The sequence below is a fragment of the Anopheles nili genome, chromosome 3 (assembly GCF_943737925.1).
Source record: "Anopheles nili chromosome 3, idAnoNiliSN_F5_01, whole genome shotgun sequence".
Lineage (NCBI taxonomy): Eukaryota > Metazoa > Arthropoda > Insecta > Diptera > Culicidae > Anopheles > Anopheles nili.
Genome location: NC_071292.1, coordinates 14,457,558 through 14,482,812, shown reverse-complemented (window position 1 = coordinate 14,482,812; position 25,255 = coordinate 14,457,558). Strand labels below are relative to the sequence as shown.

General features: G+C 46.1%; 7 protein-coding genes across 7 annotated transcripts; 4 read left to right on the top strand and 3 right to left on the bottom strand.

The window, feature by feature from the left end:
* Positions 1–605: 605 nt before the first annotated feature.
* LOC128727032 (probable RNA polymerase II nuclear localization protein SLC7A6OS) lies at positions 606–2,289 on the bottom strand. Its single transcript, XM_053820891.1, has 4 exons — positions 2,110–2,289; positions 1,573–2,030; positions 951–1,135; positions 606–889 (listed from the first exon to the last, which is right to left on the bottom strand). The coding sequence occupies exons 1-4, from the start codon at positions 2,287–2,289 to the stop codon at positions 606–608; spliced, it is 1,107 nt and encodes a 368-aa protein (XP_053676866.1).
* Positions 2,290–3,137: 848 nt separating this feature from the next.
* On the top strand, positions 3,138–4,660 carry LOC128727034 (heparin sulfate O-sulfotransferase). Its single transcript, XM_053820894.1, has 4 exons — positions 3,138–3,425; positions 3,509–3,750; positions 3,844–3,929; positions 4,003–4,660. The coding sequence occupies exons 1-4, from the start codon at positions 3,299–3,301 to the stop codon at positions 4,625–4,627; spliced, it is 1,080 nt and encodes a 359-aa protein (XP_053676869.1). The 5' UTR covers positions 3,138–3,298; the 3' UTR covers positions 4,628–4,660.
* Positions 4,661–14,296: 9,636 nt separating this feature from the next.
* Positions 14,297–17,173, top strand: LOC128727036 (alpha-tocopherol transfer protein-like). The gene is made up of 4 exons (XM_053820896.1): positions 14,297–14,307; positions 14,419–14,598; positions 15,710–15,804; positions 15,871–17,173. Exons 1-4 carry the CDS (start codon positions 14,304–14,306, stop codon positions 16,546–16,548), a joined length of 957 nt encoding a protein of 318 aa, XP_053676871.1. The 5' UTR covers positions 14,297–14,303; the 3' UTR covers positions 16,549–17,173.
* Positions 17,174–17,886: 713 nt separating this feature from the next.
* LOC128723747 (la-related protein 7) lies at positions 17,887–19,779 on the top strand. The gene is made up of 3 exons (XM_053817512.1): positions 17,887–18,067; positions 18,153–19,065; positions 19,125–19,779. Exons 1-3 carry the CDS (start codon positions 17,887–17,889, stop codon positions 19,777–19,779), a joined length of 1,749 nt encoding a protein of 582 aa, XP_053673487.1.
* A 70-nt stretch (positions 19,780–19,849) lies between these two features.
* On the bottom strand, positions 19,850–20,651 carry LOC128727039 (NHP2-like protein 1 homolog). The gene is made up of 2 exons (XM_053820899.1): positions 20,514–20,651; positions 19,850–20,359 (listed from the first exon to the last, which is right to left on the bottom strand). Exons 1-2 carry the CDS (start codon positions 20,514–20,516, stop codon positions 19,979–19,981), a joined length of 384 nt encoding a protein of 127 aa, XP_053676874.1. The 5' UTR covers positions 20,517–20,651; the 3' UTR covers positions 19,850–19,978.
* A 292-nt stretch (positions 20,652–20,943) lies between these two features.
* On the top strand, positions 20,944–21,421 carry LOC128727041 (SNAPIN protein homolog). Its single transcript, XM_053820900.1, has one exon. It carries the CDS (start codon positions 20,944–20,946, stop codon positions 21,325–21,327), a length of 384 nt encoding a protein of 127 aa, XP_053676875.1. The 3' UTR covers positions 21,328–21,421.
* Positions 21,381–22,363, bottom strand: LOC128727037 (ribonuclease H2 subunit B). Its single transcript, XM_053820897.1, has 2 exons — positions 22,330–22,363; positions 21,381–22,268 (listed from the first exon to the last, which is right to left on the bottom strand). The coding sequence occupies exons 1-2, from the start codon at positions 22,361–22,363 to the stop codon at positions 21,445–21,447; spliced, it is 858 nt and encodes a 285-aa protein (XP_053676872.1). The 3' UTR covers positions 21,381–21,444.
* Between the last annotated feature and the right edge of the window lie 2,892 nt (positions 22,364–25,255).

Below are 25,255 nucleotides of genomic sequence, written 5' to 3'. Positions count from 1 at the left end.
ACAAAAAAATCATTTTCTTGTTCCACCACTTGGAATCGCGGATTCGAGGAGAACGCGTCTCGAACGCGAATGGAAAAACGGGTGCATAAGAGACAGACAATCTTCCTTGACAAACTGGTTATGCTTCCCCTCGCATCATGGTCAAGCATACCAATATATGACATGCCGACCGCAAGGGAAAGAGAACAGACAAGGGTAGGAGAGAAGTTTGCTCTGCTGGTTTAAAGCGAGAGATCGCACATAGTTCCGTGAGCGAGAGTTGGTCAAGTCAATTTGATAGTGGGGGAAAAGTTAATAATATTGAGCTCATCGATGATGTTGATGGGAAGTTGTGGGAGAATAAAGTGACTTACGCATAACTTTTTAACCGAGAGATATTTTCGACCTGTGTCTCAACCAAAAATCTAGAACTGAACTGTCGATCAAAGCAGTACTAGGTGCGTACACTAACGTGACGATAAGGAGTGGTTTTTTATGCCTTATCGCTAGACACTCCATACAAATCGAACGCAGAGCCGTTTACTTTAGAGACATTAGTAACCACCGGACCCCTAAGACCGGTACACGAATATAGCAAAAAAATCGACTGCATGCTTAGACGGAATTTAATCGTACAAATAAATGTTTTCCGAGCTGGAGCTGCTGCTCTCGTTGCCTCCACGCTGTTCCTCGCGCAGGATCCGGGCTTTGTAGCGCGCATATGCAGGACCAAACCGCCGGACGTCTTCCTTATTGACACCCTCCATATCGCTGTCTCCTGTATCCTCCTCATCGTCCGTGTACAGCACGCCATCGTCCCGAGGGTAGGCAAAGCCCTCTTCCTCCGAATCCTTATCCTCCTTGTCGTATCGTACGTAATCCTCATCCGAGGACAGCTCTCGTTCACCGTCTGTGGAACAGTGGAATGATAGTTAATTTGTTTTTTTTTGCACAATCATTTTTCAACTTACCCAAATCCAGATCTTCGACCGCGCGTACCATATCGACCTCACCGATACTGTTTGCGTCCTCCTCGTCGGGATATTCGTTGCGCCAGTTATTTTCCGCGTTTGAATCCTCTGTGTCCGTATCGCTGGAATCGTCTGAATCGAGCCCTCGGTGCGATGAATACAGCGGATCGTCGCATACCATAACGCTGAAATGAGGGAACGTTTTCGACACGCACAAATGTTGGCGAGATTAGCTGTTTGCGAACAATCGACAAGCGGTGTACGGTTACTGGTTCCCCGCAAAATAAAACAGAAGAACAGAGACTACAACAACACGGCACCGATTACATGAGATGAAGAGAAGAAACACTCGAGCGCTATTCCACCGGTAAATAGAACAGCTTCGGTGCTCTCCGTTTCAGAGTATATTTTTCCACAGATAAATGTGTTTATGGGTTTTGTTCTATACTTAACAGCCTACAAATATAATTAAATGGGATCGGGACACAAAACTACTATGCATATGCTAAAGCAAGTCCTAGTTTGTTGAGCTTCTTTGTCCTAGCTGTGTGTCTGGTCCGCTGTCGGACGCATTTAGATGAGCGAGTAGAATGAAAAGTAGGCTTCTTCTATCATCACCAACCTGAGGTCGTGCAGATCGGGGATGTAGTGAAGAGGCGTGACATTCTGGCTCGTGTCGGCCACATAGAGGTCGTAGACGTAATTCACGCCGTTCTCCTCGAAGTACGGCAGCTGTTGCTGTGAATTCGGCGTTCCGTCAGTAATTGCCGCTGCCACGGTATCTGTTGTAGTTGCGACATTCAACGGTGGCATACGCGTCTCGCCGACCGTCGGTTCCTCCAGCCGGCAAACATCCCGCTCGACATCTACAATTGTGGTCGCGACCGGATTGTCGCTCGGTTCGCTCTCCAGATTCGCTATCGAGCGCGTGCAGTTGACAATCTTGAACCTGTTGTTCTGTGCCGCCTGTTTTGTTGCTACCCGATTCCGGGATGTGATGTTAGGACGATGCACACGGGACAGTGCATCCTTCGCTTGGTTTTTGTGAATATTCTGTATGTGAGAAGCAATTCCTTCAGCCTGTAGATTTAGGAAAAAAAAACAGAAATAATTTAGGATTGTTCATACATCCAATTTGCAATGAAGCTCGTGGCCTGACCTGTGTGAATGTACCAGCAAACTTAAGAATTGTCGAAGTTCCTGCAGTTGCCGCATTCGCATTGGAATCATCTTCCTCGACGACGGTGGCGCCCTCAACGCGTTGTCGTTTGCAGTTTAGAACAAATGCATTTAGCGGATCTTCATCCACTCGTCTTTTCAATCGTATTACGGTTTCCATGCTGCTACTGCTCTGATGAAGCTTGGCACAATGTGAACAAGAGCTTGGCTCTATGTTTTGGAGCAAAGAGTGCTGCTTTTTTTTGTTACTTTTGAAGGTTAGGTAGCGTCTGGTTTGGTGAAGAGTTTTCGATTCTTTGCTCTATCCGTCGATCTAGGAAATGAAAAAAACAGAACACAGCACGTTATGGTAGCATACTTTCACCTAGCTGCTGTGAATTTAACTTATTCTCATCACTTTTTACCCACATTGTAAAATAATTGTTCAGTTCTTTTCGCATGAGACGCACCAAACAAAGCCAGACAGAAGAACAATCCGCATGACAGAACGCAATTTCATTCCTTGCTACTTTTGACAATCAACGTTCTCATTTTGTGTTCAGGGTGTTTAACGTAATTTGCACTTTAAAAAATTCTTATAAGGCTAAACGCTTCCCTCAGCTACTGTAGAAAATTATCAGCGAGAATTTAGTATCACAATTTTAAGTAAATTCCCTCAAAACTTTTAGTTTTACACTCGTTTAGGAAGCGTTAATTTTGAAACCGAACTGACGTCCTGCATGTGACGTATTGCGCGTCAAAGCTTATGCGTGTGTGCGATTGTTTTGGACGGTGTGTATATTGTTGGTAGAAAACATTTTTCATTTTATTTTAAAATATCTCTAAACCGTTCTCTTTTTGTGCGGGTCTGCAGGAAAAGACCTTCAAGGATCAGGCTCCTTAGGATTAGTATGCCTTCGAATAAGTTTACGAGAAAACCACATGCGTCCTTAGCATAGAAGGAAGTTCAATGCTTTGCAAAGCGTAAGAGATAAGATGAGCAGCGCTAGCGGTTGAGAGTCCAAATACGCCCCTTTGAACTCTGGAAGTTTGAACTACTTTGGAAAAAAGGCACCACATTTCGAAGCACACCCGGAAGGACCTACCCACAGCTAGGCATCTCACTTCGCAACGCCCAGCGTGACGGGGCGCGGCAGCTGACGGAAAAAGCATCCCGGATAGGAACGGAAATGATAACAACAAAATACTTTTTTCTGCTCATCTCTGCTGCCGGATTTGCGGTCATTATCCTGTATCACTGGTTTTCCACTAAGGTTACTCTTGAAGATAAGCAGCTCACGGTCCACTTTGCAGAAGGTAATTGGGGAAAGAAATTAACGGGGTTAACTATGTTCCAACAAGCTAATATAATTTTACTTTGACGCCCCATTGCAATGCAGGCAACAATGCGCAACTGATGCACAACAGCCCCAACTACTGGCAAACAGGCACGGCAAAGGTGGAAGACAGCACGACCTACCGAAATTATGACGAAAAATTTGTGATAATTTACAACCGGGTACCGAAGACTGGTAGCACCAGCTTCGTCAATCTTACATATGATCTGTGCAAGAAAAATGCATTCCACGTACTGCACATTAACATTACCGCAAACATGCACGTACTGTCACTACCAAATCAGGTACGCCGTGCGAGTACCACGTGTTGAACAAGCGTGTCGTGTGGTTGGAATGTTAATAATGACTTGGTAAAATTAATTATTGTCTTATTTCAGCTTAAATTTGTACGAAACATTACCGCGTGGGACAGCATGAAACCTGCCTTCTATCATGGTCACATGGCGTTCTTAGATTTCGCAAAGTAATACTCCCGAGACGTTGCTTCCGTGCCATATGTACTGACCTGCACTGTTCTGGTTCTTTTTTTCCTGCAGATTCGGTATGCCATCGAAACCGTTGTACATAAATCTTATCCGGCAGCCACTAGACCGATTGGTTTCCTACTACTACTTTCTGCGGTACGGCGACGACTACCGGCCGTATTTGGTGCGGCACCGAGCTGGCGATACAATGACATTCGACGAATGCGTCGCCAGGCAGAAGCCAGACTGTGATCCCACGAACATGTGGCTACAGATCCCGTTCTTCTGCGGGCATCACGCCGAATGCTGGAACCCGGGCAGCAGCTGGGCGCTCGAGCAAGCCAAGCGCAATCTCGTCAACGAGTACTTCCTCGTGGGTCTAACCGAGGAAATGGACGAATTCATCGAGCTGCTCGAGCTGTCGCTACCGCGTCTTTACCGAGGCGCGATAAGCCACTTTCAAAAGTCCAACAAGTCCCATCTGCGCAAAACAAAATCCAAGGTCGAGCCGGCCGCCGAAACGGTGGCCAAAATTAAGGAGTCGGCCGTGTGGCAGATGGAGAACGAGCTGTACGAGTTCGCACGGGATCAGTTCCACTTCGTGCAGAAAAAACTGCACACGCCGGGCAAGAACGTGATGCAGGATTTCATGTACGAGAAAATTAAACCCAACCCAAATGGTGCCGCCAAGAACTGATATCGGAACCGGGATCCGTTGAAGCCGAAATCTCTCAAGCGGCACCGGGAGAGGCTTTGAGCGGAACCCTGAAGCGCTGGATGAATGTTTGTTTGTGATACGAGTAGTGCGCGAATGTTTGTGTACGTATGTCTGTGTTTTGTATCAATTTAAGTGCATTTCGGCTCGGGTAGGAGGCAACTAGCTGAGATCTAAGACTAGCTGAGAAAAAGACAAAGGGTTCACAAATCCAAGCTCGAAATAGGCTGAAATATTGTTGATTAATTGTAATTTATCCTAGCAAATGCTTCTCATCGCCATACGAAGTTATTCATCTCTTTTTTCATCTGTTTGTGTTGCAAATCCAATCTGCAATGCTGTAATTGAACCTACTAGCAGCACATTATTTCAAGCTCTTTCCGGTCAATTCCGGCGTTTGGCAGCATCCATCGCAAGAGTGTTCACTATGCGAAACGTAGACGTATTCGAAATAATGTTATATTTAAAATGGCATCCTTACCGTAACGAAGACAAACACTTTATTCCATTCCTAGTACTGAATACAGTTCCGCAAATCGTTGCATTGCTTTAAGCGGTCTTCAATCACACTGAAAAAAAAGTGAAGTAAAACAAAAACGTAATTAAAACAAATAATAAACTCTACAATAAAAGAAATAAGCGCAAAAATGACGATGTAACGCATAACGCAAGACACATACAATAACTGAAACAAAAAAAAATAAAGGAAATATTTTTCATAAGCACTGTACATCCGGGATGCACGCAAGGTCACTTCCGTGTGTTACGTTCCATTTCGTTTTTTCGGCAGCAGGCTAAGCAGAGAAACCCGCTCGACTTGAACGAATCGTCGTGAAGCGCGTGTACCGAAGACCATGTGCCAGGAAATTGCCAGCGCTCGAGATGATGATGCACCCGATTTGGCCTTTAGCCTGTTTGCATTGTTTCTTCGCGCCCGTTCCGTGTCAGAAAGGGTCAGATTACGCCCCATTGCTTGCCCCCTAATGAGAGACAATATTGCTGGAAGTGTAATTAACCATCTCCCCCTTTGCTGAACCCCAAGCGGGCCCTTTTTCTAGTGCGGCCAGAAGTCAATCGTTCGCTCGTTTGCGGCATGCAAGAAAACGTGCGTGTGCTGCTGTGGGCAAGAAAAAAAACTAATGCCCATTTGTGCGATCTAATCACCGACCCGTGCCTAAGGATGATGCGTCCGGGTTTGCACGCTATCGGTCGGTCAGCACCGGTGTTTGGAAGGAAGTGCAACAACGAAATCGTACGCACATTCACCTTTCCGTTGGGGGGTTTGTTTTTGCTGCATTCTACCGTAATGTCTGCCCAGTTTCCGCGTTGGCAAATGCGCGCCTCAACAGGTTGAACTGTGTGGCGGTGTTGCATTGCGCCACACGAGTGCATCTAATTAACCTAAAATTAACGGTAACATCCTACCCTACTGTACTTTGTGGCGTGGTTTAATCACCCGCTCGAACGAGGAGCTAAAATACCTCCGGTTCTAGAACCAAATGCGTGAAATGGTCTTTTGTTTGCCGTTGTTGTCAGCAAGATAGCAACGTATCTTAAAAGCTTTTGACCAAATCAATCGGTTCTCTCTCAACCCGCCGGAACATGTTGTCTTAGATGATCTCATTTGTTTATCTTCACGATTAGCTTCACGGCAACCGTGCACCGAAAATGGTTTGAACATTGTCTTTCGTTGCTGATGTAAGGTCCATCATCTCGGTGCTTTTCTTATCGCATTGCATTACGTGTTCATCTTCCAGCCCCCCCCCCCCCCCCCCCCCTGCTGGAAGGACCTATCGGTTGGTTTGGTTTCCGCATTTATGGACCTGATACATCACAGCAAACTCTACCAGTTCCATTAGCGCTACAATTTTCCCACACGTGCTTCCGTTTCTCATCGCATCTCCATACACTGGTGCGGTCATTTTGATTTTTTTTCTTGTCTGGAATTGCTGCTTCATGAGCAGGTGGCCAATTTCACGACCGATTGCGTGAGTCTGCTGGAACACGCGGTACGATATTTGAAACCTGCGTCAGCAGTTCCGAGCTCAAGCTCTGGCCACCAGTAATTATGAGTCCACCAGGCCATTGTGCAATGGATTTTCAAGCAAGCAAAAGCCTCAGCTGCTTTGGAAGGGGGTTAAAGCACATACCCACCCTTATGCGGTCCATCTTCTGGCCGATTGTGACCGCACCTTGCCTCACCAGACACAATCGATGTTGGGGAAGGCGTCCATCATCAGGTCCTGTTTTGTTTGCCATTCAACCCTACACACAGGATGCAATCGTTTTTGGAGGGGGTTTAACCAGCTCCAGCTCGCTTCGTTTCGAGGCTTAAACCCACCCAAGCCTCATGGCGGACACGATTTGGCAACAGTTCACCACCTCCGGCACCGGTAAGTACCACGACCTTCTCGCAGACCCCCTTCACCGCAACATACACGCCGGGGTCGTCATAAATATTGAATCTCGTGGTGGGTTGTTGCGTTCGTGAAGTTCGTGCAGTTCGTGGAGCTTCGACCTCGAAGGAGGGTGGGATCCGGCTTCAAACGGGGCGAAAGGGGGCATGTTAAGTACAACGCTCTGCCTGATGGCTAGTGCACACGTTGGCCAGGTCTCTACCCCTAGCTGGTGTCTCTCTATCCATGACTCCTTTTCTCCCTCTCTCTTTCGCTTTCTGACGGTGTCTTTTGCTGGCCACCCAACCGCGATTGGAGCCCATTGGATGGTCGTCTTTTTCTAGCCACGGAACTAGGGGTGCTTGAAATTTGAATACCACGAGGTTGAACTTCGGTTTCTGAGCGCGCGCGCCAACTCCGTTCCACGTTGGCCTTCTTCTCGCGTGGTCTCGCACCATTTTGAAACCGGCATGGCCGCCAGTAGGAGCGCAACATTTCAACCGCAAACGGTGGCACACGGTACGTAGGTTGGTGTATTTTTGCGCACACCGGTTGACCGCCATTGTAGCATTGTTAGAGCATCGGTGGTTTCCACACCGACGGTTAATTGTGACGTGTTTCTCGTTAGCGTCACGAATCGGCACATTCGTGGAGATGCAGCAAAAGAAGGCACACACTTTATCCTTCGGTGGCATTGGGTTGCTTCAGTACGGTTCGTTTTTGCCCGCTCAGGATATCGACATTCACCGTGCACCTTGAGGGGATCGTGTTGTGATTAGAAAGTGATTAGTGGCGGTGTGAAATCGACGTGGCGGTAGTTAGACAACTGGCGGCTCGTTTTACATTTCCTGATGGTCGACCTTTTGCGGCGGATCAGCGGAACATTGCGAACCGCGTGCGAATGTGCGCCGTCACCTAGGCACCTACGATGGCACCATTACAAAGCATTTACCTACAAAACCTACCTCACGAGGGAGTTTAGGACACTGTGACCCATTTCTATTGTTCGATCAGGAACCGATATAAAAAAAAAACAAATCCTCTTTGTGGTTCGATCCGCACTCGAGGTCTTGCAATTAATCACTCTCTCGCTTACCAAGCGGCTGCAATCATTGTGCAAAGTGGAATAAATTTTACATTGCATTTACTGGCACAGTGTGGATAGATTTAATTTTCTAAATTTACATTCTAAACCACGTGCGCGCGAACCGTTAGCTTTAAGTGCATCGTTCGCGTTTGTGATTCGTTGTAATCAGGCTGCACCACCAGGAGTTCCCATTATCGCACTGAACCTGAGTGGGAGTCATCTCGAAGTCAAAGGGTCGGAGGGTTGTGTGCATCTGGAAGGGCGTCGTCAGCGATCCGCCACCAAACAAAGCACAACCACCCTTACGGATCGTACACAAACAAGCGCACACAACCAGAGGCACGCCGCCCTCATCCGTACTTCCGTCTTCCGTCGGACCGGGGCATCATTCTCAGGCCAGCAACGGCCCCGACAGCGAGTGTTATATATCGGTGCAAGTGCGATTCCAGGCGGCAATGCAAGCGCAAACGCAATCGCAATAAGTGCTCCTCTCGGGTGTGGTTTTTGTTGCGTGAAACATCAACCTCCTGGAATCCTAGAACGCGAGATCCGGTAGGTTAATCGCCGGAATGCCGGACGTTCGACAGCTCTGCATAACACTGCGCCTCGGAATGGAACAGGAGTTCTTCGTTCTGCGCAGGTCTGCGGCCAACATCCTCGGTCCCGTTTGTGATGGGGAGGGAAAACGGCGGTTCCCAATGGCAACGGGGTTCCGGTTGCGGTTGAGGACGATCTGTCAAAACAAATCTGTTGAATCGGTCGGTTGCGAGAGAGTGCAAAAAAGGGAATGCGTCATCGATGTGGTGTAAAACACCCACTCGGTGACTCCTTCCACAAGGGTTCTGCGTCAGCAGTCGTGTGTCAAGTGCCGCATCCCACCCACGAGAGTGACGTGGTTTTTCCAAGCTTCATCTCCACCAGAGAGAGACACACACACACGTGGTGTTCGGAGATAGCGTGTTTAGTTAATCGAATCGTTCACGGTCTAATAGCGGCTCAAATTGTGCATCTGTCGCATGTGAGTTGCATTTAGCCGGTTCGAGAATTATTTCCCTGATTAAAGATCCCCAAGGGGGAGGTTATGAAGCTGCCATGCAAATCCACTGGCAAGAAAACCGAGCCGAAGGGTCATAAATTCCACCCAGTAGCATCTCCATCACTCCCGGAAAAGGGTGGTTAGTCTGGTGAGTTGGGTTTTGTGAGCGCAAAAAAAGCACTTGCCGTCAGTCTCGTGCATTGACGAACGAATTGTCCAGCAAGACAACCGCATTGTGGTGAGAAGAAACTGTGTGAAGACGCACGAGGAAAGTCCCCAGTGGAGAGACGATCGAGCAGGGAACGATACTAGAATAGACTTACAAGAATGCCAACCTCCGTTAGTGAAGTGCAATTGCAATCTCCTGCATACCGAGAGCGAGGAGAACGATGCTGTGTGTTATTTGTGCTGGCTGGAGATGAATTGATTGGATCAGTGGGCAATCGTTCGTTAACGTACGGCTTGCAAACGGTTGATGGACGAGTTTGGGGGGTGCTTCCAAATCTCGATTCCCGGAATGTTTTCCCGCGGAGGAAAATGTGCCAATTCACGTCCGTCAAAAAGCGAATGCAAAAAAAAAACGTCACCCAACCTCTTGCTAATGTCGGAAGTGCCGGGTGGTTGTTATTTTGTTGTTTTTTTATCCCTCTTTATTCCATTCGCCTTACAGCAAACAACCAACGACCTGCGCGAGTCCGTCGACAATCGACCTATGCTGATCCTTAGTAACGTGTGAACGTAGTGTGGTGAGTGATACGAATAAAAAAACGGGGTTCCGATACCTCGCACCCAACTACGGAAAAGTTCCTGGGAACATAAAAAAAACACCCCAACACCAGGTAAGTCATACTCGCTCGTGGGATAAAAAACGCCCTAAAGCTCGAAGAGACGCCAATCGTTAGTGGACGCGAGTCAGAAACAGGAAACAAATTAACACCTTAGAACAAACCTCCGCCACAGACACACACGCTGTTGAACGGTTATTAAACAGCGCTCGAATAGGGACCGGAAAATGATAGGTTTCCCTGTCCGGTGTGACGTCGTGGTCCTCAGAAAGGATTGTGTCACAGCAACCTTTGATCCGTGAAAGCCCGTATTGGGGGTGTCGAGATGGAACCCAAGGGAACACCACACACCCATTCTGTCCGTCCGGAAAACGTCAACAACATCCCCTTAGCCGGCGGTTCGATTAGGTCATGCCCGGACTCGCCATTAAGTGCCACTAAACCCAGTCTAATAATATGGCGAGAGGGCGCGCATTCGAACATGGGTCGCAGTTGAGTTGAGTGACGTTAGACCGGACCTGGACCGGACCGGGTTTCTCACGCGACTCGAGAGACACGACTGTCCCCCCGACGACCGTTTCAAAGCTCAAGCCCCAAGCGAGATGAATTTTTCATTAACCAGTTTGCCTTTTGGTCCACACACACTGGGAGGGAGGGAAATCCCTTTGCACCCTGCGTGCTTCCGATTCCGCGGGACCAGGAAATGCATGCTTGCGTAGGAATGGAAGGATCTAGCATCCAGCTTATTAAAAAGCAATCCATCTCCAACACTCGTTCGACGGCGCATGCGGAACAGCGTGCTAACAAAACCAGCTCACTTTGAGGGTCGTGATTTCGAAAGTGAAATAAGCTCCAATTGGCGGGAGAAAAAAAAACCAAAAAGAACTAACAAAGATCCGTGAAGTAAAGTGCGCAAACAAACGGTGGCTTTGTTTCGAACAATGATGTAAGCTCGGCGCTCAAAATGGGAACACAATGGCGCGCTTTCCAACGCGAGCCGCGCCATGTTCGATTGATAAGCAATGGCTGATAAAAAGAAACAAATGGCCTGTTTCCAGCGCGTTAAAGCGGAAGTGTTTTGGGGTGAGATGTAAAGTAGGCCGCTGGAACGTTCTGCGATGATTTTGCATTGCATCGCACGAACTGCGATTTTTTTTAAATCACCCTTGAGCGCAGCACTTTAAAATACCGATTAAAAGTAAACGGCTGGTTTTACGACCATTTACACCCGTGTGATTTAAACTCACTTAACTAGCGGCAGTTAGCGTTTATACGATCACAATTTGACGTGTTATGGCTTACCGATCAACGGTGTTTATTGTGAGCGGTACTCGTGCGTGAAGTAGCAACATGCTTTTTTTTTATTCAACCCCCCCACCACCCAATGCCGAGAGCCTGGTGTTGGCTCTATCGCCTAGATCCGATCGGAACAAATTAAGCTAGAACATCGCGAGTAAGCGATAAAATTCACGCTTTCTGCTACCTGTTCAACCGCATAACCATCTGCTTCCCGTGGAGCGTGAATACGTTTCCATTTTTTTTCCTCCTTTTTTTAAATGGCAATATGCGTAAACCATCCCCAAGAGGTACACCACGAAGGAGCCTTTTTCGCTCATTGCAATTGCACGATTTACGCTGCGTCATCATTCCGTCTGGAACACCTCCAATCCGTACACCGCCCCTGATCGTATCGGATATCGTGGAAGCCACATGCAGACGAGAGGATGTTCGTCACGCGACACGCCCTGTATGACCTTCATCCCGGAGTGTTGAGCCATCTCGATCGATCCGTGTCTCGATCTCGCCGGCTCCGTGCAACCTTGAGCGTGCAACCAACTAAGAGGTGTAGTACACGACATTAGGTCCAGCAACTCGAGCTGGATCTCGTGTAGCCGAATGAAATAGGCCGAACGCGATGGTTCACGTTTCTGAAGGATGACTACTTTCCGTTGCAGCTAGGTGCACGTGAGTGAGTGAATGCAACCAACCAGCCCCCCAGGTGGTTGTACGATACTATCCCCCAAAAACTACCTCCCGGCCGATCCGCATCGATCTCTCCAGACCAGATCACTCTCTCTATCTCTCTTTCTCTGTCACAAGTGTACGCCCGCGCGCGCCCATTTCGCAATCGCACGATCTTCCCAATACCGTTGCACCTTCCCATTGCATTCGTGGTTTCGATGCATCAACATGTTCTCAAACCCGAAGCGAAACCCCCACCACCATTAATGCTCTGTGGCTTGGTGCATCGCACTTTACGCATGGTGCACACAAGTACCGTGGTCTCTGTTGCCGCCTCCCAGACCCAACGTCTGAAAAGCCTACAACGCCGGCGCACTATACAGGCGCGATTTTTGCACGCACATACAGGCACGATTCGCGCGACCCAACCAGGTGTATGCGCGCCCTACGTCGCTCAGGTGAGCTCAGAATTTTTATATATCGACTCCACCGACCGGCACTTCTCGCTAGTAGTCGAGAAACGCTTGCGGGTGTCGGGTGTGCTGTTTTGCTAAAGTCCTGTGCTCTGGAGAGGGTGTCTGTGCGATCGTGATTTTGTTCCCGCAGCAGAAGGGCTCGCTTGAAGGGTCCATCCGACGGAATTGAACGTTAGTACCGTGGCAACATTAATGGCAACATCGGTTGTAACGCTAATGGAAAAACGGATCTCAGTGAAGCTGGGGAGATGAACGTCGGAAGTTGCCAGAAGCCAGCAAAAACCGTTCGTGGCCCTAAGAACCTAAACCTTCGTGTGAAGTGTATGCTCAAATATGTTACGTGTGCGTTTGCGATTCCACTGACGTTTGTTTGCCCAAGCTCCTGGTGATCTATATACGCCCGATCGTGTCGAGATCGTGAGCAAAAAAATGCTATATTTCATCCACATGGCTGCTGGGAAAGAAAAACACGTCTTCAAGAGTGTTTTTAAATCCCAACAAACAGGGCCGCATTTGGACGGTTCGAATGCGCAAGCCTTCAGAGGGTAGTGAGCTTTTATTTTCTCTCACCCTCCCGTCAAAACCGCGGGGCTGACCGGTCAAGGATTGCAGGGTGGGTTTTTTTGCGAAGCTCGACGGACTCACGGCACAGTCTGCGGGTTTTCCTTTATACGGCAAGGCCTTCTCCCTTGAGAACGCGGGGCCTCTGTACGCGTGGTAAAAGAAAAAGTACCGATGCAGTTGGCCCGAAGCAACCGGGTGGGGCCTTTTTTAAGCTTGATTTTGAATCCGTTGACTTTGTTTTTAAATTTCGTGACCTACTCCTGTTTTGCAAACGAACTCCGCTGATGCGCAGAACTGGTGGGACAGCAACGAGGAGTTTGGAAAACGTTGAATTAGTTTTCACACCATTCGCATTGTTTGTAAGCGAACACTTGAGCCACATAAGAAACCGCTCCGCTTCATATCTCCAATCGCAGGAGGGGGCATCGTTTGCTTACGCAAATGATTCGACAAAAGGGAGGAAAAAAAATAATGCAGCCAGAATCAGGTTGCCGTGGTGCAGCGATGCTTGGGTCACAAATTGCTACCCCAGCGATTTCACTCCCTGAACCCGAGCTCATTCATTCTCCTCCTCCTCACAGCCAGGATAAACAATAAGTTGTTGTACCAATTAGGGCCGATAGGTTGCTGATAGGATTGTGAACGCGTTTTACGTAAGGTCACACGATATCGGGAGCCGCGCGTTTATCTCGCGATCATTTCCACGATCGACACACACCGGATGAAGAGATGGGAACGTGTTTTTTTTTGGGCACGCGGTGTATTGCTGCCAGCATGAGAATTTTCCGCTCCATTACCGGGGCAGGTGTGTGTGTTTTTTTACCACCGATAGTGATCGGACGAACGGATCAAAAACCGCAAGCCCTTCCTGGTCCGATATTCCGTGTTGCTGCTGCGTGATCGACAAGATAATTGTGGGCGATCACGAGCTAACGGGCTTGCGGTCGACGATTTGCGGGCTCATTCAAGGCACCCCAGCTCACGCAAAGCTCGGTAGGGCCACGAAGGTTCAAGGGTGATTTTGTACGGCGCTTCCGCTAATTAACGGGCTGAGGGTGGCAAATTAACAGCTCACTGGTTGTAGGGAAAGCGTCGCTCTCGCGGAAGCTTAACGGTAGTGCTTTGGTCATCTATAGCCAGTGAAGCTGTCCAAAATAACCGCACTCAGTTGGAGTTGCAAAAGACCCTTAAATGCCAGCTTCATTCTGAGATCCGCCCGTTAGCGTTGCGCTGAAAACAGACCAACAGCGAAAGTTATTCTGATCATTAGGTTTCCATTGACTTATGTCCACAGTTTGCCGTGTTTTTTAAATACCTTTTCCTGACAACCGAAAAACCATTGTTCCTTCAAAATGAGTAAGTATACCGAGCTAACGATTGGTGAACTTTTCGATTGGATCTTCATGTACATTTTCGCACCGATGTCGATTTTATCTAAATTTGTACCTTATTTTCCCCTATCCTTAGGAGTACCAACGATGCTGTCTGACATCGAGGAGCTGCCCTCGGTGCAGCTTGGCGACTACGTGTTGCGGTTTGAGCTGGAGGACCTGACGCCCTTCGGCAAGGAGGTGGCTAAGAACGAGCTGCGTGAAACGCCCGAAAACCGTGTCAGTGCCGTCGAGGAGCTGCGCAACCTCCTTAAAGGTAAAAAGGGCACGGAGCTCTCCTTAAGTGCTTTAATCTTCTCGTGCCACGTGCTGGCGGCGATCGTCAGTGTTACCCTTGAAACCCCGCGAAGGCCACTGATGGGAGCGAGCACAAAACGCGCATTTGCCATTGATTCATCAATCAATGCGGCGGTAATACAAATTATCTGCGGAACTTAATTAAATACGGCGGCGTCAAGAGTTATGTAGAAAAAAAACTAACGCCATTTGACGCGTCTGAGATAAATCGTTTCCTTGCACACAAATCCACGAGGACTTTCGAGGACAACAAACTGGTTTCGTCTGTTCGATGGGCGGTTATTTTTGTTGAATGACTCGTCAAAAAGAATCTGCAGATTGTCGTCAATTTTAGCACGAAACCGTGAACAAATTAAATGATTGTTAAGATTGGCTCTTAACGCAAGTAAAAAGATTCAAACATGATAAATACGCTACAATACTTCAAGGAAAACGAGCAACAATTTGTCTCTTCTCTTCAGTATAATGCTTGGACTGAGGCGTGAAGCTTTAGATTTAATGTAAAAATTTCTCATCAATGTAAAGAACAGACCAGTCTCATCTGAAGACGACACGCCTGGTAGCGATATAGTAAACATACCAAACAAATGATGAGATAATTCCAAAGAAAAAAAAACCCAACCGTTTGCGGTTGTGTATTGAAAATTACCATTAGTCATGGAGCGCAAACATGAGATTTTTTTCTTCATCATCTCTTGCACGGGTCTCGCTGAAATGAAATTACTGTTGCTGGTTGGAAGTACCTGCACAACACAATCACAACGATGACTTGTCGAAGGTCTATTACAGCAGAAAATGAGTGTGCACTAGGTTGGTCTGGTGGAGTGATATCAACGATGATTCATTGAGCCAAGTGGTCTTTTGCGTCTAAGCATTAAATAATTACGCAAAAGACGTATGGTTATAAAGATATAGACTATTTTTTGTGATATCATTTTTGCAATGTGCTCAATTTGATACTTATTTGAATTCAATCATCGATATCGAAAAGAAATGGGAAACCTAACAGATTCCCTTTTCACGGAGCTTTCGATTGTGACTAACAATTTTTCATTTATCCTTCATTGCAGAAGTGGAAGGCTTGGTAGTGCCGCTGGATAATGACGACTGGATGATCCGATTCCTTCGTCCATGCAAATTCTACGCAAAGAGTGCCTGCGAGCTGGTGGGTAACGAAATGTTCATAAGCTTTTCGTTTCAATGTCTTACAAATATCCTCGATGTGTTCTAGATTCAACGGTACTACCAGTTCAAGATCAAACACTGGGACATGTACAACGAGCTGATGCCGTCGAAGGAAGCGAACATCTTCAAGCAGAACATCTTGGCGGTGTTCCCGAACCGAGACCAGCTCGGACGGCGCGTGCTGTTGCTGGAACTCGGCAAAACCTGGAAGCACAAGGAGGTCACACTGGACGAAGTGTTCAAAGGATGCGTGCTGTTCCTAGAAGCCGCCATGCTGGAACCCGAGACACAGGTTCACGGTGCGGTTGTGATCTTTGACATGGACGGCTTAACGCTCCAGCAGGCCTGGCAGTTTACGCCACCATTCGCCAAGCGTATCGTCGATTGGCTCCAGGATGCCGTGCCGCTGCGGATCAAGGGTATCCACATCATTAATCAGCCAAAGATCTTTAACATGGTGTTCGCGCTGTTCAAGCCGATCCTGCGCGAGAAGCTGCGCAATCGCATCATCTTCCACGGTACCGATCGCGATTCGCTGTACAACCACATCTCGAAGGAGTGCCTTCCGGCCACTTACGGTGGCACGGTTGATGCCCCACGAGTGCAAGGTGAGCAGTGGTACGAACTGCTGCTCAAGTGCGACAACGAGTACAAGGAGATCAATAACTTTGGCTACACGAAACAGATCGAGGAGCTGCGCATTAAGAAGAGCAAGAAAAAATGATGGCAGGACAGATGAGGAGATCGCTACCCTGGCATGCCAAAGCGAGGACTCCGATGGGTACAGTAGCATTCTCAGCTCATCGGATCAACCCATGCGGAGGGCGCCGTCATGCGCCATGTGATGCTTATATATTCCAATTAACAAACACCGATTTACCACCAACCACACTCTCTACTCTAGGGATTGCTAAAACTCCACAAATCTTAGAAACCGTGAGGTGTTTCTTCTACGCACGGTTGCGTGGGGCCACGTCTGCTGCAATCGTTTCAAATGGTTTCGGGATTCACTGTCGCCGGAAGTACGTGGACCAGGCACAAATACACACTGATGCACACGTTGGCTCATCGGAGTCGTTATTAGTTAAAACGTTGGGTACAAAACCAGAATAGCGTGTTTCCTAGTTCACTCGATAGCTAGCTCACTAGAAATTTACTGAAAATGGTGTGATAAGAATTTTTTTAACAGGCAAGAGCTTATTTCGTTTGCTGTTCATGCAGTCGATAGCGTCTTCATTCGCTCTGCTGAATGATGGATAGACTGTTTAAAGCTAGTGAACTTAGGCTAAATTACCATTTTAAAAATGTAATTAAGAATTGCGGTTAGAGATATAAAAGAAATATATAACACAGAGAAGTAATGGACTTGTGTTAACCTATAAATCCGAATGCGTAACATATAATCAATTTCAATCCAACGTGGTTAAAATCACTTGTAGAGAACCAAGCATAACAAACACATGTTTTTGACGATCCGAAACATGCCTACTATCTATCTTGTGGGATGTTCGGCGACAGCATATTCTCCGGATCTAAGCCCATTCGGCAAATAATACGACAATCATAGCGGTGCAATTTCTGTTTCATTAAGTGATCAAATGCAAAGATAAAAGAATTGTTTTTTTACGTACCCGGAATTGTGCAAGCATCAGGCCAAGCGCGAATCAACAACATCAAGCCTTTTACGAATCAAACACAACACGTGGATCAATAATTCCATAATATAACGATAGAACACTTCTTTAACTTTTGTTTCTAACACTTCAGTAACTTTAAAAAGCTTTTTAAAGCTTATTGTAACAATATAAACTGTTTGCTGCGAATTGGCGCGGTACTTATCATGAAATATAACGGGAAAATCAGTTATGACATTAGTAATGTCACGCTGTGTTTCAGTGCAGGTCATTGTTTTGGCCGGCGCGAAAACAGATGTCTACCGATCTTCAACGCTTCAAAACGTACGCAAGTGATTATTTAATGTTTATAAATAATTCTACCTATCCCGATTACTGAATCTTGATTTTCTTTACAGTTGAGAAGAACCTGATACGTGTTTTTCCTCATGGAACTGGAAAAGGCAAGCTTAGGAAAGGATGCCGAAAAAGAAAAGAGTGATGCTAAGAAAGGACGGCATCGTAGGAAACACAAGTTCAACTCCATACGCGCGCAAATGGAATTTTATTTCTCGGATGCTAATTTGACCAAAGATCGATATTTGGGACAGCTAGTGCGGAATGATCCATGTAAGCCTAAAATCAGTATGATGATTATCTTTTCTTCTTATCAGGTAAAATGTAATTCTGTTATTTCCTCTTCTACATTTCAAAGTCATACCATTGGAAGAGTTTCTAAAGTTTAACAAAATCAAAGCGCTTACAACAAACGCAGATGATATTGCAAATTCTATAAAGAATTCCAATTTGATTGAGCTATCCGAAGACCGCACTAAAGTGCGTCGTAAAACGGAGCTGACAGTCAAAGAAAATTGTGAGGAATGCACTATTTATGTAGAAAGCCTGCCGCCAAAAGCTAATCACGACTGGGTGCGAAATGTTTTCTCCGGTTACGGTAAAGTGGCGTATGTATCGCTGCCGAAATTCAAGCATTCTAGAAAAATCAAAGAGTTCGGCTTTATCGAATTCGAGGAGGAATCTAGCGTACAAAAAGCGCTAAAAGCATTTGAAACATTTGGTGGTGTATTAGCGTATGAAACGACCGATCCTGCAAAGATGGCGAGCATAAAAACCTACGAACAGGATAAGAACGAGCAAGAAGGGACCGATAATCCCGAACCAGAAAAACAAGAAACATCAGAAGTCGAAGTGCAGCAATTGGGGTCGCAATCGATTGTATTGCCTTCTGCCTCAGAAAATGATCCGGAACAGGATGATGGAGGAGGTGAACCAGCGGCAAAGAGACATAAAATCGAGCCGGCAAGTGAAGACGAAGAAGATACGCAAGACTTTCCTCAAATAGACCAAGAGGAAAACGCGTGTGTAAAACATGAAAACAAACTAGTTCCCGAGTCCACAAGCGATGATGAAGTTCAGGCCAAACAGAATGAAATTGTTGATAAGAATGATGCAGCAAATGAAAAGCTGGGAAGTACGGAACAGGATCATATTACTGAGATAGATTTGGAAGGTGGAAGGAAAAAATGTCGACAACGTAAAGGCTCCAGCATTATCAAAAAAGAGCTCCAGTTGGACGATAAAGTTTATGAGCTCAAAATAATGACCAAGTTAGTATTCGACCCACTTACGATAAAAAGGATACTATTTTACGCTTTTTTGTTTTCAGGAAAGAATGGCGACGTTTGAGGAATAAGTATCTCAATTTACAGAAGCAAGAAGCGAAGAAATTAAAACGTTTGTTTGTGCAAACGGGAAAACACCACCAACGCCATCCAAAAACGGTGGCTACTACTGTGACCGGTGGAATAGCCATGAAATCGATAAAATCCTCTCCGAGGGTCAACTTTTATGGAGCGATGCCAATTGATGACGAACGTTCGGAAGAAAATGAAGTGCACCTTCATCAGCAGGAGCAATCGGAAGAAAGCGCCGCACTTGCGAAAAAACCGTTGTTTTCTTTCGAACCGGGGCTAATAGTAAGTGTTAAGTTCCGGGAACCGTGCGTGGACGTGAAGGACTTTCGATCTGAACTACGTCAGTATTCTTACGTAAAGTACATCGACGTGAAGGAAGGCGAATTCGAAGCGTTTGTTCGAGTTGATAAGCCGGCTTCTGCAAATGCGCTAGTGAAAGAGTACAATTCGGCTGAACACAGCGCGCAGATATTAAGCGGCGAGCTTGAGCAACAGTACTGGGATAAAATGATGCGCGATCGAGAGGATAAACTCAACAAACGAGTCAAAACAGAAAGAGTGCGAGGACGAACTAAGTTAATCCGGAAGATTAACAACCACATTAAGTTTGACGACGATGATGATTAGTGTATAGAAAAAGAAGGATAAATAAGAATTTCAAACAAGAACTAGCAAGAAAATAAAATTGTTTCGAGTTTTACGGATTTTATTCGTAAAACGTTGTATATAGTTTCACGTTTCACTGCGCATTATATTTTAAAAACAAATAAAATGCGTCATAATACGGTTTGTACTTTGCCGAATATGGCAGAAAAGCTTTACCTTTTTATACAAGCAGACGTTCGATCTCCTGCTGAATCGACACGATCTGAGATTTCAATTGCGATCCCTCGTCGATAGTCACCGAGCAAGCAACGATCGGACGCGAAACACCGCATGCTCGACCCAGAGCCTGCTTAGAGCGAACGAACACGTACGGTACGTTCTTGTCCTCGCACAAGAGCGGCAAATGGAGGATGATTTCGATCGGCTCTGCATCAGCAGCCATCACGATGAACTCGGACAGACCCCGATTCAAGGTTTTGGTGGCTTCGTTAGCTCCGCGGCGCAACTGCTTGTAGTTAACCGCCTGCTGAATGAGTGTCATGATCTTCGAAGTAAGCGCCTGTTCGGCCAGAGGGTACGCCTTCGGATTGACCTCGTCAGTCTGTAGAAAAAGAAACACAGCGCCGCTATATCAACAAATGCCGGGCATCATGGAAACCACGCGGTTTCGCACCGATAAACCACCATAGATGATTTTCATAGTAAACTCCACTTATCCGCGCAATTAATTGTCTTCATAGTGCAGATCAACTTACCATGTTGAGTTTTTAGTAGTTTTAGAAGGTAGAAAACGAACTTGTAACTATGTTTTTGGAATTATCAGCTCGAATTACAAAGCCTCGGCTTGTAGCTTCATTGGCCGCATGGGATAAATGATTTGCTAAGCCATGCGTTCTCGGCGAAACGTCTTGATTCAATTGTCAAATTCATGTACAATATTTTGAGTCTATATGATTTTTCACTAGGACTAAAAACTGTATATTTTGACATTTTTGAGAACAAAAAATGCAAATCAATAACAAAAATACCAGAAAACAAGAACTTAAAGGAAAATTCTTGTTGTTGAAAAATTTGCCGTTTTTATTTCGAAAAAAGTTGTTATAAATAATCATCTAAGATCTTGTGGTTAAAATTTTAAGGCAAACATCACGCACTTATCGCTTCACGATAACAGTCACTTCAGCGATGGCCGACGATCATTCCGATAGTTCGCTTACTTCCATCGACGACGAACGAACGGACAATACAGAAAATTTGTGTGAAAATCCTACTCGCGACATCTTGACGGAGGGCTTTTTCCGTCTCTTCAAGCCAGTGATCGATGATCTAGAGAATAACATTTTAGGAGCGAGTAAAACGCAAAGTGATTTGCGCCAACAGTTGGAAGAACTATCCGGAGAAATGAAGAATCTCAACTTTGAGAACGATCCAGTTTTGCACGAGTATTTTAAGCGTATGGTGCGGGTTAAACAGAAGGTGGTAGTTATTATGAACATACTTCAAGGTGCCCAAGAAAGGCTTATTACGCTATGCCAGCAACAGGAGTTGCAGGCATCCACTAGCACGTGAAAAACAAAATACCAAAGTCTAATTCTCGTATATTTGTGTAGAAAGTATTATTACCTTTATGTTATTCATGTCAAAATATATCTAAAATAGTTACGTTGAATATTCTGAAGCTATTATTTATTTCTTGAAAAAACTGGAGATGCTCTTCGATCCACTGGCCGCTTTGGCCATCGCCTTTGCTTTGGCAGAAATCTTTTTTTCCGCGGCCGGCAGTTTTATCGGCGTGGTCTCGTGTAATTCTTCCTTTTTTAGTTTTTTCATTACACTGGATTCTAAATCAACAGCAGACTTGCGTTTTTTTGATATATTTTCATCCTCTGGAAAACCAAGAGCCACGGAAAGTTTTTTTATAAGTTCAAGTGAAATGTAATCACTGACGATTCCGAAAGCCGTTTGAACTGCGCCATGATCATCCGCCTCGTCCTTCTCATTTTCTTTTTCTTCCTTGATATAGTTCAATGAACGAACTGAGGGGGTCTCCTGTTTACTAATGGATCCCTTTAATCGGTGGCACTTGGCTACCAACCATTCCACGGTCTTTTGTTCGTTATACTTATATGCTACTATTTTACCAGCACTCTTTTTGTCGGCTACTAAGCTCAACCGAGTTGGAGACAACGTATCAGTTAAACGGACGATGGAAGGAAACGAATCATCTACCAAAATTTGATCCAACGGAACCGCACGTTCGCAACAGTTTTCTACTAAGTATGGCAAAACGAGAAACAGTGGATCTACGGGCGTGGGCATGAATATCTTGCCATTAGAGCATACAGTCTCGTTGATAAACCACGAGCGATGCTGTTCGTTGAAGCAGTTCAATTCGTATAAATCGTTCCTGTTACTTGTCTGCCGAAACAAATATTTAGTTGCATTTTTCGTCGCAGGATTTCTTAATGCAACAATGCTTAAACTAGTGTTATCAGCTTCGACTAACGAATCTGGAATGCAAATAATATTATCAGAAAATATTTACAAATTTAAAAAAAGGCTTGTTAATACCCTTGAATATAAAAAAGAACTTTTTTGAAGACATGCTAAACAAACAACATATACACAAGATACAACAAAACAAATACTGGGCGCCAAATGCATATAGGTCCTGTGAAAAATGTATGCCACTCACATTCAGGAAAATCTGAGCCGATGAAAATATTATCGCATTTCGAACTAAAGAAATTGTTTGTTTATCAACTCATTAAAACTCCTACATTTGTAAAATATTATTCAAAATGTTTTGTAATTTTATAGAAATTATTACGACGTATAATTGGACAATGTTGCACATGTTTGGCCACACGATTATGTACAAATTTCATATTGCTTTATCGCTCATCATATGATGACTTCAAGAGTAAATTAAGATTTTATAAATAAATATTCTGCTTTTTTTTGTTTGATTAGAAATTTTAATGCAAATAAACTAAACAAAAAGATGATATTTTTCGCCAATATTTTCCAACGGTGCAATGCGTCGTACGAGTCAAGAAAAGGCCTTTAATGGCGTGCCCTCTTGAAAAGGCTTTTCGTAGCAGTTGACGGATTATTCGACTGCTTCGAAGAAAGCGAAAACGGTCACAAAACGCGTAACGACGACAGGGACGTATTTCCCTATCTTTAGAACGATTTACAATTTTACTTCTATCTATTTTACCAAACTACATTGCAAGTGTAACAACGATGTGCATATTCGTTGCTAAGTGCGACTAACAATATAGATTTAGCCCGTGAAGAGAAGCCAAATACAGCTCGTCCTGGATACGAGCAGAAAATGGATGCATTCAGTGCCAGCTGCCGAAAGTGCTGCGCGACGTGAAATAAGAATGTTTCCACGGGTTGTTCGTGCGTCCTGTCGCTGCAAGGATCGTGCACCGATATCGTCGAATGAAAACATCGACCGTACAACGGTGTCACTTCCGTTTTAAAAGCAGTACATTGCAAGCAGCGCAGCGCAGCGAGGTCGCTTTTGTGCGTGTTTACTGTTTTCATGCTCGTTGTGTACCGCGTGCCGTACTATTCGTGCTACCAAACCTACTTCTAGTCAAATATCGGAGCGCAGAGACGGTCCTTGCCTGATGTCCGGTTGTTTATGTTTCGTCGTGCGTACTCAACGGTTCCGGAACAACACGGGAGAGCTTTACTTGCTAATCGGATAATAGCATTGCTATCGGGACTTGCGCAACGGCGTACAGTTCGCCACAGCTTGCAGTGAGAAAAATGGAGAGCCCCATGACGAGTGCGAGCGCGTGAGCGTATCGAGTTTGATAACGGTGACGATCAGCAAACCATTTGAAAATCGCACTTGTCCAATGAAAGTGCCGCAATTTCAGACCATCCACCTTTACGGAACTACTTCGGCAACCCCCTAGCGAGGTTCAAAATTAGAGATCGTGCTCAGAGGGGGAGACACACACCCAGTAAGGGGGAAAACGTAAACAGTGCATGGTTGCAGTGGAAAGGCGCAGCGACAACATCAAGGCTCGGGCCATAATGTTGAGGGGTTGATTCGGGCACCCTAGGCTACGCTATTCTTTCGCCAGGGCCGCACGATTGTATAAAACTTGCGCACTCGTGGGGCGTTTCGGTGAAAAACAAGGAACGCAGAAGGGACGGTGCGTCCCCTCTGTTGAGCAGATTCGAATCGGCTGGTAGGATTTTCGGTCAAATATCAAATCGCTACCCGGGACGATTATTTTATTTCACCGTGCGCGTTTACTGCGGAGAAGGGTGCGGTGTACCAAAAAAAAGCATGATCAGGAGGAAATACAAGAGGGCTGAAAAATTCACCCCGCAAGCCTGTTTGGATTTGTGTGTCTGTGTATTTGTGTGTGTGTGCGAACGTGTCGAGTCCACCCCTATCGGGTAAAGGTGCGCGGCTGGTTAAGTTGCTGGCGCTAGTTTAGTTGCAACCACTAGCATTCATTCAATTCAACGTCCCGTTGTGTCATGCGCTAGCCGGTTCAAAATTGCCTTGAAAGCAGGAAAAAAAAAACGTGTGCTGCTGCGCGAATGTGATCCACTGTGTGTGGCGGACGGGTGTGGTGTTGCGGCAGCAAGCGGCTGAGTGCGAAAAGGTCTCCTGTTAGTTTTCTTTTGAATCGTGTTTTCCATCGTGTGCCCGGGTGTAGTGTGTCTGTGAGCCAGTGGGCGAGAACGGAATAGAAGTGAGGTACACGTGCGATCAAGGACCGCTTTCGTCAAGTTTGCTTGGGAAAGTGGTCGCGCGAGAAAGAGAGCGCAACGAGCAAGAACGTAGAGATAGAGAGAGCAGCCAACAACAGACAGCACCCCTTGTGACGGGGTGGCATCATTGCGTTGCCTAGGTGGAAGCGTAATAGACGCTGACTGTGCGGGAAAACGTTGAGCTGGAAGAGAGAGAGAGAGAGAGAGAGAAAAAAAAGGAACCAACTGTGGCAGGAGTGGCACACGCTGGCTTGCTCGGCCAGGGAGCATAAGGAGGTGTATGCTGCGAGCGGAAACAAAACATCTGCCCGTGGAAGTAATAATTAAACACACGGCACTGCGATAATACGTGCATATGCTGGCTGCTGCTGCTGTTGATGGCTTGTGTGCGCTCGCGTAAGTGCTTGCGTGTAGCGTGAAGAGAAAAGGACACGCAGCAAGGAAACGCGATCGCGCTGGTGCGAGGGAGAAAGCGAACGACCTACCCCCTGATGCTAGGAGCAGGAGCGGTGCCTTAGCGCCATCTATCCTATGCCCACGTACCACGGAAGGATCTATCTACCGAGCAGATCCTCTTGTCTCGGCGTAGCAAGGGTCACAACTGGTGCCTAAGCGAAGTCCTGTGTATTGTTCACTGTTGTGTGTGTGTGTGTGTGTGTGTGTGTGTAGTCTGTGCCACCGGGGATCGCGTCCCTGCGTGAAAGGACGAAGAAGTTGATTGAACTTTTGCATATTGCCATTCGAC

Bases quoted from the DNA above. Each gene is read 5' to 3' on its own strand.
- LOC128727032 (XM_053820891.1), bottom strand. From the start codon at position 2,289: ATGGAAACCGTAATACGATTGAAAAGACGAGTGGATGAAGATCCGCTA. The intron at 1,136-1,572 runs GTTGGTGATGAT...CCCTCATTTCAG, and splicing joins CCCGATCTGCACGACCTCAG to CGTTATGGTATGCGACGATC. The intron at 890-950 runs GTAAGTTGAAAA...ACTGTTCCACAG, and splicing joins GGTCGAAGATCTGGATTTGG to ACGGTGAACGAGAGCTGTCC.
- LOC128727034 (XM_053820894.1), top strand. From the start codon at position 3,299: ATGATAACAACAAAATACTTTTTTCTGCTCATCTCTGCTGCCGGATTT. The intron at 3,426-3,508 runs GTAATTGGGGAA...ATTGCAATGCAG, and splicing joins CACGGTCCACTTTGCAGAAG to GCAACAATGCGCAACTGATG. The intron at 3,751-3,843 runs GTACGCCGTGCG...GTCTTATTTCAG, and splicing joins TACTGTCACTACCAAATCAG to CTTAAATTTGTACGAAACAT.
- LOC128727036 (XM_053820896.1), top strand. The intron at 14,599-15,709 runs GTAAAAAGGGCA...CCTTCATTGCAG, and splicing joins GCTGCGCAACCTCCTTAAAG to AAGTGGAAGGCTTGGTAGTG. The intron at 15,805-15,870 runs GTGGGTAACGAA...GATGTGTTCTAG, and splicing joins CAAAGAGTGCCTGCGAGCTG to ATTCAACGGTACTACCAGTT.
- LOC128723747 (XM_053817512.1), top strand. From the start codon at position 17,887: ATGGAACTGGAAAAGGCAAGCTTAGGAAAGGATGCCGAAAAAGAAAAG. The intron at 18,068-18,152 runs GTAAGCCTAAAA...TACATTTCAAAG, and splicing joins GCTAGTGCGGAATGATCCAT to TCATACCATTGGAAGAGTTT. The intron at 19,066-19,124 runs GTTAGTATTCGA...TTTTGTTTTCAG, and splicing joins GAGCTCAAAATAATGACCAA to GAAAGAATGGCGACGTTTGA.
- LOC128727041 (XM_053820900.1), top strand. From the start codon at position 20,944: ATGGCCGACGATCATTCCGATAGTTCGCTTACTTCCATCGACGACGAA.
- LOC128727037 (XM_053820897.1), bottom strand. From the start codon at position 22,363: ATGTCTTCAAAAAAGTTCTTTTTTATATTCAAGG. The intron at 22,269-22,329 runs GTATTAACAAGC...TTTGCATTCCAG, and splicing joins GTTCTTTTTTATATTCAAGG to ATTCGTTAGTCGAAGCTGAT.